This window comes from Cimex lectularius, unplaced genomic scaffold (genome assembly GCF_000648675.2).
Source record: "Cimex lectularius strain Harlan isolate CLEC.00 unplaced genomic scaffold, Clec_2.1 scaffold52, whole genome shotgun sequence".
Classification (NCBI taxonomy): Eukaryota; Metazoa; Arthropoda; class Insecta; order Hemiptera; family Cimicidae; genus Cimex; species Cimex lectularius.
This window is the reverse complement of record NW_019392742.1, coordinates 1,643,639-1,653,770: the sequence shown is the minus strand read 5'-3', so window position 1 is coordinate 1,653,770 and position 10,132 is coordinate 1,643,639. Positions and strand designations below refer to the sequence as shown.

The 10,132-nt window shown below is 33.7% G+C and overlaps 1 protein-coding gene across 1 annotated transcript; it reads right to left on the bottom strand.

The window, feature by feature from the left end:
• Positions 1–795: 795 nt before the first annotated feature.
• LOC106666811 (V-type proton ATPase subunit d) lies at positions 796–8,069 on the bottom strand. The gene is made up of 7 exons (XM_014394275.2): positions 7,831–8,069; positions 7,595–7,766; positions 3,500–3,678; positions 3,281–3,438; positions 3,021–3,197; positions 1,871–1,948; positions 796–1,793 (listed from the first exon to the last, which is right to left on the bottom strand). The coding sequence occupies exons 1-7, from the start codon at positions 7,949–7,951 to the stop codon at positions 1,629–1,631; spliced, it is 1,050 nt and encodes a 349-aa protein (XP_014249761.1). The 5' UTR covers positions 7,952–8,069; the 3' UTR covers positions 796–1,628.
• Between the last annotated feature and the right edge of the window lie 2,063 nt (positions 8,070–10,132).

Genomic DNA, 10,132 nt, shown 5'->3' with positions numbered 1-10,132 from the left:
ACTCAACTTTAGCATATCGGCTCTGACTGTAATAATCATTATTTTTCCTTCGATTTTAATATGGTTATTGTTTCCTAATCTGAACTACTCATTTTACCCAAGTGTTTTTGTACGTATATTGTATATTGAGACAAAATGGTTTGTAAATTTTCAAATGCTATACCCCAAGTGTGCCTGTTTTCAAATAAAACATTATAGGCTGCTACATCTCTGAACCTTCCCGCCTTCTTCTGTAGTAGTATGTGTATAGTAGTTTAGTTGGTCAGGATATAAGCAGGAGGCAAGACACACACCCACCATTGAAGATGGTGAAAAACTAAACCACACCTGACAAACCAAACCTAACCTCAAATTGAACCCAACATGTTTATATTCATTTTTTTTAACCTCTGAGAAAAAATTAAAGATAGACCAGTTTGAGCAAAAATGACCCAACTAAAATGAACTAAAATAATCAATTCGATACGTATATCTCACAGAATTAGAGACCTTTTAATATTGAAGCTTGTGAGTATTTTGCTTTATCAGGTTATAAGTAGGGTGAGGCAATGCAAAAACCCACCAGTGAAAAGACTAAAAACAAAAACCACAACCACAACAAGGAATATAGGTCAAAATGGTCAGGGAAAAAACACATTGAAATTACAATTTGTCTATTTTGTAATTTTATGAACCTGTTTAATATAGATCGGTCATCCTGTTTTGTCTGTCAGCCTCATGGTTTATTTGGTGGTTTGTAAAGATTATGGAAATACCAAAACATATGACAGGCTAAGATGATCATAAACAACCAAGCACAGTTAAAGAACTATAATAGTCAACAACGATACATTTGTCTCAAAATATTCTTCAATGACCTTTTAATCTGGCAGCTTAAAAGTAGTTTGATTAATCAGGGTTATAAGCAGGGTGAGGCAAGAAAACAAACCCACCAAGTAAAATGGCTAAAAATCCAAACACAACCAAAATGGAATGGGATATAAAAATAGTGTTATAGGAGATTTTAATATTAGAGGTTCAGAAAACTATGAATAATGAAATAAACCTAAGGAAAAGGTATAGTAGCGATCAAGTTTATATTCTGTACGCAATATTCCTTAGTATGAACAATAAGTACATATATTATTATTATTACAAGCAATCCCAACCATCACTATTCTAAGTATGCTAAACTTCACTTTTGCATGTGAAGCTTTACGCTATTATCAGAATTATAATTAAAAATTCAACATATCATATAATTTACAACAACGCATATAATTATATATATAATTTTCTATATTTTTTCACACTAATATCCCTTTTTATTATCTACAACACACAACAGGAATGTAGTAGCTCAATGATTTTGAACATTTTCCCAATACATAATACTTTTAAATATATATATAATATTTTAAAATGAGAAATAAAATTATTATTTTGTGATTTTCGTCTTGAGTGAATGAAAAAAAAAAAGGATTAAAAATCATTTGAAATTTCCATAACTGTACAGAGGAAGTGATTATACAATAAAATTTACAAATATCAACAAAAACAATAACTATCGAGGAGGTGGATGACAGATATGCGTCCCAAAATTGGAATGATATAACTCCTGTTAAATAAAATTACATTTTAGGCCATTTTTAAGTGAATATGGGGATATAGTTGTCAATCTTGGCACGATGCTTTTGAGCTACGCATTCAGAAATCCAGACAATGTTACGACATTCTTGCTCCTTCAGTTTCAAATACGAGTAAAACACACCAAAGTGGAATTGTTGCATAAATGCGTATACATTCAAACGTACCTAAAAACAAAAACAATTTTATCATCTGCCATCTTGTTTCTTCGAAAACGCACAAAGGGACATCAAAAAATAATTACTTCTCTTTCAAAAAATAAATCTTCTAAGGTCCTCTCCCCTTCATGAGTTCCAGCAGAAGAAAACAGACTCTCGTATCCCTAAAAGATAAAAAGTATAACATGTCGATCAAAAAATATTACTAATCTGGTCAAGTTCCAATCGCCATGTATATCTGTACTCGAACCAATTCACCCGATTTTTCTCACCCTCATATCTCCGCTTCCTCTTAAGTTGGGCTTTTGAAATTTCAAACATAAATTAAGCTTAGGTCGCTTAGGACAGTGTAAAATTTACAATTAATTAAGGTTTTTAGTTGAGATGAAAAAAAGTCAATGGTACGAGTGGGATTCAAACCCACGATCTTCGGCTAGATACGCCGCTGCTCTACCACTTGAGCTATCATGACCTCGATCCACTCGGACATCAACTTACTATCTCAACCCCACCTTATGAGTTTTCCCTCCTTTTTGCCATTTTTCAATGGATCGAGGTCACGATAGCTCAAGTGGTAGAGCAGCGGCGTATCTAGCCGAAGATCGTGGGTTCGAATCCCACTCGGGCCATTGACTTTTTTTCATCTCAACTAAAAACCTTAATTAATTGTAATGTATTAATTGGTCAAGCGGACCACGAAATTAGTGAATTTAACAGTGTAAAATTTTTAGCAGATAATATTAAGCCTTTTCGAAATGGGAGAATTTCAAAATTTGCATTTTTGTTATTGACTGACATTGACATTTCTCCGATCATCAAAATTATAAAACTTCCAGACTAGTTGGAAAGATGAAATTCGGTAAAAAAGTAGGTTTTAGATAGCAAGCAAAGGAAAAATTCTGAAAATTGCAATTTTCTCAAAATTACTTTTTTTTTTGGGGGGGGGGGCATTCAGAAACTGGCCAAGTGTTAAGCAACAAAAAGAACAGGGCTCCTCATAAAAATAGGAGAGAGAGGTTGGTCATGAATAATATATCACTTTCGCAAGAGAGTCTGGAACTTTTATCTTTTCTTTTAAGTTCTCCCAGGTTATGGACCAAAAAAAAAGAAAGGACTTGGTCATAAAGAAGAGATCATTACATTGATAGGCTTATTTTTTTGGAAGGATTTGGAGGGATATTGGAGGGAAAATTTTGCCCTTTTTTCAGTTAGGTTTTTATTGGTATTATTACTTACAGCGTAATACTCGGCGACAGCCCTGACTTGCTCGTAGTCATCAGCCCTTGCTAAAGCAGCCAGGCCGTCTGGATGCAGTTTGCCGCAACGGGGATAAAGCTTGAATCTATCGTCTTTCGTCAGCTCAGTTCCAAATGAATTAATTGTTATAATGAAAGCACGTCGGTCGGCTTCAAACTAACGGCATTTCATAAAATTATTACTTTGAATTTTCTCTGTGATTCTTAAAACAAAACAAAAAAAATTGAATATAAACTCACTGCAAGGATTTCGCACATTGTGTCAGCTGTGGTTCCACCAAGCTTTTTACAGAATGTATAAAATGCCTCAAGGTAGGCTTTGTAAAGAGTGTTTCGGATAATTTCAATATTCATTTCATCCAAATCTTGCTCACTGATGCAATCCACAAAAAATGGCGCTGCAAGAAAAATTAAATTATAAATAATTGTTATTAATTAGCTTGTAGTATTAGTTAGTACCTAAAGGAGTGTCAACAAGAACAGCGTTATAAAGCTCAGCCGGAGTAGCTGCGACGTGGATGGCTTCCATCTGCTCAAAGCTGCCAAGAGGATGGCATTTCGGAATCAACTCAGATATGGGGCGCTGATGTAAAGTTCCAGTAATAAGCAGAATAATATTATCAATCATATAACTATACCTGTAAACACACACAAAAAAAATCAAATACATATGTAATTATGGCCACAAAATATTATTTCATTAATTCAAACAGGATAACATTGTTCCACAACTTATATGGTGCCTAAAGAAGGAACTTGTTTGTATTTTGTGCATTGTTGATCATTTTAGTCCACTTAAGGTGGCCATTCACGATTACTCCAAATGGAACCGCGGCAAGCCGTACAGCTCCATTTGGAGTGCCTTAAATTTGAGGGGGCATTCACGACCACTCTACAGCCAGTCGCTCCGAACGTCAACCAGTGAATTACCTTCTCAAAATGGATGACGATCTCTTGTGCTACGCTTTTGTTTATTTATACATTAAAAGCAAAAAATCTAAGAGGAAACGATGTAAGAAGTGGCTCCTGAACAGAAGCCGCAATACCTACATCAATTTGATGAAAGATCTTTCCCTTGAACCCGCTGATTGGAGGAACTATTTAAGGATGGATGAAACGCCTTATTTATTCATTATATTTAGTGTTCTATTGATCAAATTACTTCTTTCAATTAATTAAACTTTATGTAAGGTATTGATTGAAATGAAAAAGCTAGTGCCACAAGCGGGATCTGAATCCATGGCCTTCGGCTGAATACGCCGCTGCTCAACCACTTGAGCTATCGTGACTTCGATCCTCTCCGACACCAAAAAATGGCAAAAAGAGAGAAAATTCGAAAGGCTGTAGGTTGAGATGGGGAGTTGATGTCCAAGTGGATCGAACTATCGAAGTCACGATAGCTCAAGTGATTAGCGCAGCGGCGTATTTAGCCGAATTACCCTTGTTACCCCCTTGATTAGAAAACAAAAGACGGTCATGAGAGAAATCATCACTACATGAAAGGTTGGCAACCACATTACGATTTCTCGCTACAGGGATGAACTACAATGAACTTAAGTTCTCTACTACGATTTCTGATCATTGTTAGGGGTTATCAATACCGCGTCTCTCGTTGCATTTGTATCCTTTGTTTTGAAAACGTCGACCAATTGGTTGAGGATCGATTTCTTTTGTTTCTATCTTGGTATTATAATCATTGTCCACCACTTTCATAAACATGGTAAACTTTCATACAATTCAATCACTCAACAATAAAATCTCGATTGGATGTCATTACCAATAAAGAATAAACGTTTTTGACTTTTTGAGAATGTACGACAGAGATGTTTACTCAGTGACAGAAAGACGGAGACTGCGCCAAAAAAACGCGGGTTTTCCCATTCATGACCAAGCCAGCGCTCCAATATATTCCACTGTTCACACCAGGTTTTTCCATTCACGAACGCGCCATGCCGTCGTCGCGCTGTAGCACAGCCGGGCATGCCAGTTCAGTTTTGCCATTGACTTGAACGGCGACGCTCCGTTTGGACTGCTAGGAGCAATCGTGAATGGCCACCATAATACTTGTTGCTTTGGTCTGTCAGATGTACTATAGCTTGTCACATCTTGTTTATCTTTAGCTGGCGAACCCAACTGACAGTCCAAAATGATCAGACACGGTAAAAAAAATTGGAATTAGCCAAATGTGCTGAATAAGGAGCATCTACTAGATATGAAAATCTAGAACTTCCATTACACATTATCAAATCCACAAATTTGGTCATGAGACATTACAAACAATCCAACAAATTAAGATTCTGATATCTTGTCTTTATGAATTATTTTAGCCAGCCTATCTTATTAGCTGGAGTGGGCTGTCAAATTTCAGAATCAACTTTAATTGTTAAATGTGTCAAAAATTGATGTTAATACCAAATTTAGATACTTGGTTGTATCTGTTGGTGATGGACCTACAATATGGTCGTTTCTTATCATCCAGGTCTGCCGTATTCAACGGTTTAATGCATTTTGGTCAAACTGCAGACATGGCTATTGTGGATCCATGCCATTCCACATTTATAAAAGCATATGTAGCAGTAAGAGGCATTTTTTAAAATACTGTCGTCTTTTACCTCGGTTCCCATGAATTGTTCATTATTGTTTGTCATTCTATTCAAAAGTTTCAGCATTTTTGGTAGCAACAGAATCACATGCAGTTCCCGTTTTGTGGATGAAAACCAATTAAGGCTATGTAGAGAATGTTTAAAATAAATTTTAAAAAATAAAATAATTTAACATAGAAAAGAAAATCACTCATAACACAATGTACTCAATGCAGGAACACTTCTGACAGTCCAACCCAGTGAGGACAGGCAGACAAAAATAACTGGTAATGACAAAATTTCAGGTCACCTCTCCCTGCAATGGAGAATAAACCATGATATCTACACAAACAAAACTAGAAGCTAAAGGTATGAAATAAAAATAGAATCGGTCCCACATATTGTGAAGATACAACTGATAGGCAGGAAGTTTATAGAAATGAAATTCATTAGTAATTTGAGTAATCAAAACAATTGACATATTAGATGCATCCATGGCACAGAGAATAAGTATAAATACTGCTTAACTAACCCCCTTTTGGATAACAAATAAATAATAAAACTGTCCAATGTTGTAGGGTGAGTGATAGTGGGGACACTGGGACAAAACACCAAGGTCACTAAGCTTGGTCAAGCGGATATTTTTGTCTTAGTCCATTTCAATTAACAGTCTGCAAGCTTATTTTACAATTTTGTGTATTTGTGTTTGTGCGAGTCATCCATTAGGGGGTCCTAATTGTTGCCAAGCAAGATTAGAAAAGATCAAAGAAGAAAATAGAGAAGAAATGGAAAAAAAAAGAGAAAGTTAATGAGAAGGTTATGGTCTGGCAAAATGGAGATAATCTAAAAATACTAAGACATTACAGTGACAGGACTGAGTTGGGTCATAAGGGTGTGGTGACTGATTCAGAGATATTTGTTAAAATATGATTATCTCAAGTTTTACCATTTTAGCAAGTTTTTCAAGCCAAACTCCAAAAAATAGTGAAACCTGAGGCATTTGAAATTTCAACACCAGCACAAAAACAACATCAACAATTAAAATAAGATTCTTGACAAAAAAAATGCTCAAAATAAAATAAAAATTTCATAGAATGTATCTGACCAAATAAATCAATGACAACTTTTTAAAGCTGTATAACAAGAAAATTAAATAATAAATTAGGCTTAAAAATATTAGCAGTCCTGTTTGACATGTTTTATGGTACATAAAAAGGTATAAAAATGTATGTCTTCAATACCCAATACAACAAATTTTATTTTTAAACCATTTATGTTTTAGTGGTCAATTGACCAAGTTACTTCTTTCAATTAATTATTTCTTTTATGTAAGGTCTTGGTTGAGATAAACGAACCCACGACCTTCGGCTAAATGCAACACTGCTCTACCACTTGAGCTATCGTGACTTCGATCCTCTCGGACACCAACTCTCCAACTCAACCTATAACCAGAATTTTCTCTCTTTTTGCCATTTTCAAATGTCAGGTATCAGATTCTCAGTGACTTATGAAGTGAAAGAATTTGTAATAATATTTAATGTAATAGTTAATAAGAAAAGAAGTATCACTTCATTAACAGCTCGCCGTGGTAAAACACGACACAACTACACAGAAAACAAAGACTGAGCTGGTACGAATAATCTGATTAGTCTAAAAGTTCTAGCATTGTATAAATTCGTTTTTTCACATCCTACATGTATTTGTATCATTTCAACAAAGTTAAAAATCCCAGGCCCTGAAGATGATCTAAATAAAGATCAAAACGGCACGATAAAGAAAAATTTTTTTGATTTTTTTAAATCTGTGTCATACTAGACCACATCTCACGATCTCCAAATAATAATTATAATAATAAACTACACAGCTTTCAGATCCAATCCTCTTTCAAATGATTGGAAAACCCAAGGAGACACAGTTTAAGCCATGCGAGCTCAAGCAAGCTGTCGTTATAAAAATTGAAAAAGTTCTTTACGTGATAAAATCCAAAAATGTGGAGAGTGGTTCAACGGCATGGTTCCTGATGTGCTGAAATTCAATCACAAGTTTCTCCCTCAGCTTATCGTCAATGACTGACACAGTCAGCGGGCTAGGCTCGTTAGCAAGGAAATTACCATAGTCTGTACCCTGCAAATGAAGCTTCAAATCTAGAGGGAAAACAACAAATCAGATCGTTCCAATTTAAAACAACTTTAAATAAAAATACAATACCCTCCAGTGTCTCGCACTGAACCAGATTTAAATAATCCGAGTTCCTCAAAATACCGCACTTGAATCCTCTGCACAGCCCTTCCAGATAGCCGGCGTCGATGTTGAACATGAAGCCCATCATTTTGAAGAATTTAAATGGGATTTCACAGCAAAAATAAAGGAAAAGTCAAACGAGGAGAATATGGTAAACTCAAGGATACAAGAGAACCAATTCGGCAAAGGACTCGCCCACTAACAAAGGTCGATCATATGATTTCTATCACCAAACATCGACACACAAACATTAAATAATCGATTCATCTATTAAAACGACTATACATTTTATTTTTTTAAATATTTACTTATTTAAACGTTAATAATAATATTAAAACCTTACAGTACAGGCTGGAAGATTCATCTCAGCTAAAATCATAACAATTATATGCTCAGAAACAATCAAATTGTATTAATCGATTGTTTCATTAACTCGCCATCATCATTGCTCAGTAACTTTCACCAAAAATACAGTCCAACTGGCGCGACAGATTGTGTGTTATGTAATAACTTCATAATCTGAAAACATACCAATGTAAATATTTATTTAACTAAAGTTTAAATAATGTTTCCTTATTTTTCATATTAAAAAAAAATTATATTTTTTGGACAAACACGAAAGTTCACCTTGAAAATATTCGTAAGAGAATTAAATCTTTTAAAAGCCAAGTACAATTTGTCCCAATGAGCCAGTAAATGAACTAAAACGATAATCACAGTAAATTTCCAGGAACATAAAATGTTAAAATAAACCCATACATTAAGACAAAAAAGTACGGTTTGTTTATATTTTCATAATGTTAACTTACATTGCCTGGATTAGTTGACCGACCGATAAGACAACAGCATAAACATGATATCCTAACTTTTACCTTTATCAAAAATATGATAATTCTTAAAATGACAAACATTATTCAGCATATTGCAAAAACAATTTACAATTTTATAATTTGATTTTCGCACATAATATAGCTACTTAATGTAAATCATTTACCTTAGTGTTATATTTTTACTTATGATTAATTAAATATGTATTCAAATTAAATTGGCAAATCAATGGAAAGCTTGCCACCGAAATAGCCAGGTATGGCCATACTTACTGAAAATCTAAACCAAAAGAGTGATGCCCATAATAATAGACATATAATAATCTATTATACTACCTATGTCAGAAACAGCACTCAGCAGATATACATGCTATTCTTCCTGGTTATAAAGATGACTTAGATTTGCTTAGACCAGGGCATTTTCTAACAGGAGCTCCCTTATTCGCTCCACCTGAACCGGATTTCTCAGAGCACTTTCCTCTTTTTACTCGTTAAACTTAGAGATGGTCTTCTGAATATTTCAACACACTGTTGCAGCAGAATAAATGTCAGAAGGCCACCACATCTGTAAAGCTTGGGAAGTGTCTTCCTCAAAAATACTCATACCTCTCCTCTTTCTTAGGCCATAGGGAGAATACAGGAGATCTTTCCTGGTCCCGATTCATGTATTAGAGGGATCAAGGTATGTACTAATGCCGGTTCTTTTACAACTTGTACTTCCTCCTACTTATTAAGAACCTTATTTATTTTCTCTTTGGATATAGTTTTTTTTTTCTTTCTTTTTATTCTCAGAACCTATCTTTGTTAGTTTAATATTCTTTGTTTAATTTCTATAGGAGCATAAAGTTTCCTTAAAAATTTGGTGGGCGGAATGTTTACACCACTATGGAAAGTAGATTTTTTCATGTTTTCAGAGAACAATTTTTTTTAAAATCAGTTATTTGCAATTAAGAAATAACCCTGTATTGTATGTTGTTTAGTGACCAATAAATGGTTGAAATAGTTTTTTTGTTGTTTTTTTAATTGTACAAGAAAAATATAAATAATTACGTTAATATAAAGTTTAATCCAAGAAATTTGTACTAACATAATAGCACTACACTTTAAGTGAGCATAAATTTTTTGGATTAAACTTTATATATTTACATTTTTATTGTACAATAAAAAATCCAATTAACATGTTGTTTTTATTTAACTCTGTACCTTTGATATAAAATATTCACTTACTTAAAAGACATTTTAACTTGAAATTTAAATGATTGTTAATTATCTATATATTTAATTTTATGTAAATGTTCTTTGTATTAGAATTTTATGTATGTTACCTTATATTTAAGTTATTGTTTGATTGAACAATATATATACATTTTATTGCTGCTTTTACATTTTATTTAATTTGTATCTCATTATTGTAATAGTATTACATGTTCTATTTATATTGT

Excerpts from the sequence above, each read along its gene's own strand:
- LOC106666811 (XM_014394275.2), bottom strand. The coding sequence starts at position 7,951 with ATGATGGGCTTCATGTTCAACATCGACGCCGGCTATCTGGAAGGGCTG. Across the intron at positions 7,767-7,830 it reads TCAGTGCGAGACACTGGAGG|ATTTGAAGCTTCATTTGCAG; the intron begins GTATTGTATTTT and ends TTTTCCCTCTAG. Across the intron at positions 1,794-1,870 it reads ATTTATTTTTTGAAAGAGAA|GTACGTTTGAATGTATACGC; the intron begins GTAATTATTTTT and ends TTTTGTTTTTAG.